The sequence below is a fragment of the Gekko japonicus genome, unplaced genomic scaffold (genome assembly GCF_001447785.1).
Source record: "Gekko japonicus isolate JY-2015 unplaced genomic scaffold, Gekko_japonicus_V1.1 scaffold2427, whole genome shotgun sequence".
NCBI classification, from domain to species: Eukaryota; Metazoa; Chordata; class Lepidosauria; order Squamata; family Gekkonidae; genus Gekko; species Gekko japonicus.
Window position 1 is genome coordinate 202,237 of NW_015163160.1, and position 3,310 is coordinate 205,546.

Consider the following 3,310-nt stretch of genomic DNA (forward strand, 5'->3'; position numbering starts at 1 on the left):
TCTTTTAACCCCCCTCCCGAAGTGTTTTTCGCTATATTGTGATCAGGAAGAGCCAGTAATTCTGGGAGGAGAAGTTAAGGGTGCTCCAGCTAGGAGCCATTTTCCGGTGGACACTTAAACCACCGTGGGGGAAGAGCCGGAGGAGATAAGTGAGGTCCCTAAAAATAAGATTCTATGTAGGGCCGCTGCAGTTACAAAGAATGCAAGTGAAGTTTCTGAGGAGAAGGTGTCAGGGGAGGGGGAAGTGTGGGACGCAGGAGAAGCAGGCAGAAAATGGAAGGGAGGTAGCGACGGAGCTGAATTTCTGACCCCAGCCTAGAGCCTCTCAGGATTTCTGCCAAAGGAACCACAGTTATGAACCAGAAACCCACACCTGGCTTTGGTTTCCTGTATCTGAGCAGGTTTGGGAAGCGGAATCCAAAAGATGCCACTGCAATTGTGGTGAAGGGTGTCTGTTGTCAGCCTCAGAGGTCTTGGGGAGATCTGAGTTCAAATTCTACCTTACCACGACATCCACTTGGGTGACAGTTTGTTAGTCATTCTCACCCCCAGAAGGGTCTTGCGAGGATCAAATGGGGGGAGGGCCATATATACCACCTACCGCTCCTTGGAGGAAGGGTTGGCAGAGAAACTCACTCCTTGGCTTGCAGCTTTTGCTGCTCAGGTGGCCCAAAAGCCCCCCCCCCCTAAAACACCTGGCTCATAGGGTGTGGCCCTAGTTTCTTCCTCCCCTGCTTTGGTGTTTGGTGTAGTGGTTTGACGTAGTGGTTAACTGCATGGACTCTAATCTGGGAGAACCAGGTTTGATTCCCCACTCCTCCACATGCAGCTGCTGGATGACCTTGGGCAAGCCATAGTTCTGATAAGAGCTGTTCTCCCAAGAGCAGTTCTCTCAGACCTCTCTCAGCCCCACCCACCTCACAGGGTGTCTGTTGTGGGGAGGGGAAGGGAAAGGAGTTTGTAAGCCGCTCTGAGACTCCGAGTGAAGGGCAGGGTATAAATCCAATCTCTTCTTCTCTTCTTCTTTCCACGAAACTGCAGCTTTTGGAGTCTCACTCTTGGCTTACATTGCAAGCGTCCAGCGGGATGAGGGCTAAGGATCCTGCTGGCAAAGCACTGGATCTTTGCACAGGGGATTCCTTGGAAGGAGAGGAGTGGCGCTGCTGAGATCTTGATCTCCTAAATCTGTCTGGGGTCCATTCTCTGGCCTCCTTCCACTTGGCCCCATGCCCCCCCCATTGGATATCTGGGCAAGCTGGGGGCCAGAGATACCTTGCAAGTCAATTCCACAGACTTCAAGGATTTGGGGCGAATACAGTAATTGCCGAGAGTAGCCTTTGCACCCTCTGGACACCTACCCTACAAAAGGAGTTTGTAAGCTGCTCTGAGCCTCCGAGTGAAGGGCGGGGTATAATTCCAATCTCTTCTTCTTTCCCCGAAACTGCAGCTTTTGGAGTCTCATGCTTGGCTTACGTTGCAAGCGTCTAGCGGGATGAGGGCCAAGGATCCTTGTTGGAAGTTACAAGTTAGAACACTTCTATTCAGTATTTACTGAGTTAATGCTGTGTTCTGAATCACATGTTTGTTTGTATCCTATCTGCTTAGAGAGTTAGAATGCCCGCCAGATTCAGATCTAGTTTGTTGTTCTGATTGGGGAATGGAGTGTTACTATTTAGCATTTTATGGCTCTTTGTCCCTGAGCAAGAAGAAGCTCCAGTCTCCATCTCTCTCCATTAGACTTTAGCCATGTAAGGAAGTCTCCATTAGTCTATCTAGATTTGAGGATGTAGAAATAAAGCTCTTTGTTATTTTACCTCCTGTTTACCCTACCCTTGATAGGTTGTTAGTAAACTTTTTATATTTTAAAACTACCATGGACTCAGACTCATTTTTACTCTGCTAAACTCTGCTGAATTAAGAAATTAAGAAATTAAATACTAAACCATCTAACAATCCTGCTGGCAAAGCACCTAAACTTTGCACAAGGGATTCCTTGGAAGGAGAGCAGGGGCGCTGCTGCTGAGATCTTGATCTCCTGAATCTGTCTGGGGTCCATTCTCTGTCTGCCCTCCTTCCACTTGGACCCATGGGTTAATCCCCCCCCCCCATTGGATATCTGGGCAAGCTGGGGGCCAGAGATACCTTGCAAGACAATTCCACAGACTTCAAGGATTTGGGGCGAACACCTGGAATCAGCAGTAATTGCCGAGAGTGGCCTTTGCACCCTCTGGACATGCAAGAAAACCCATCTGGCTTTTCAGGCTGCAGCAACAGAAGCGCCTGATTGGGGTCCCCCCCCCAGTAGCCAGCCCTGGAGAGTAAACTCTACTGTTGGGTTTTATCCTCCACACATGCTCACGAGTACAACCTGAAATTTTAAGTGTGGACCAGGAAGCCCCCAAGTCTTTGGCCTCAGCCCCAAATCCTGGTTTTCAGCACGTGCCCTACACTGCAGGACTGGCGGTAGCCCGAGTGAAGCAGGTCGGACTGGAAAGAGCCCCAGAAATGAAGCTAAGCTGCTGGGGAGAGAGGAGGATCCTAGGAAATAAATGTGTGAACAGCAAAGAAAGAAAAGAACTTCGGCCGACCTCTCCCTGATGCACGACGCTAGCGAGCGCCGGGCTCTCCAGCAAGACAGGCCAGCCCCGCCCCGCTGGCCCCGAGGGGGAAGGGGATTCGGATTTCCGCTTCTACCCTAGATGGGGAGCGTCCTGCCTCCCCCCCCCCCTTCCCTCCCACTGGCCACCACGCAACCGGGGAAGGGATGAAGTTTGTGCAAACGCTTCCCTTTCCTCCCCGTCAACAACCACCTTTGCACTGCAGCCTCCTCGCTCGGGCGAGCGCCTCCCCTCCATTCTCCCCGGCCCAGCAGAGTCGGGGGGGGGGGGGGAATCCCAAATTAAGTTCGGTGCCAGCTTTCGCTTTCCCTTTCCCAGCCGAGCTCAGGCTGCCGGCGACGAGTGAGCCCAGCGACTCGTGACACTTCCTGGGCTCTTTTTTCTGATTGGAGACAAATTCACCCCTCGGCCAATCCCGGCTCTCGCCTCGCGTTCCTCCCCGCCAGGCCACTGCCTGTGGTGGCCTGGCTCGGGGGAAAGTGCGTTGCGAGCTCGGTGGGCGCAGAAGTGGCTTTGGGGCTGCGAAGATGACCTTCTTTCGACGTTGCGTCCTGCCTCTTCGATGTCTGCCTCTTCGACGTCGCCACCTGCCCCTCTTGGGGGTCGTCGCCCTCCTGCTGATGGCGGTGGGGTGCTCCGGTGAGTCCCTCATCCCGGGGGCCAAAAACTCTCCATGTGTTCAGCGGGGGGGG

The 3,310-nt window shown here is 53.0% G+C and overlaps 1 protein-coding gene across 1 annotated transcript in view; it reads left to right on the forward strand.

Moving 5' to 3' along the window:
• Nucleotides 1-2,809: 2,809 nt before the first annotated feature.
• Nucleotides 2,810-3,310, forward strand: part of LOC107106868 (class I histocompatibility antigen, F10 alpha chain-like) — a 33,535-nt gene continuing 33,034 nt past the window's right edge. Inside the window, exon 1 of the mRNA XM_015407085.1 lies at nt 2,810-3,257. Coding sequence (XP_015262571.1) covers nt 3,146-3,257 — 112 coding nt within the window. The 5' untranslated portion in view covers nt 2,810-3,145. The remainder of the gene's footprint in view (nt 3,258-3,310) is intronic.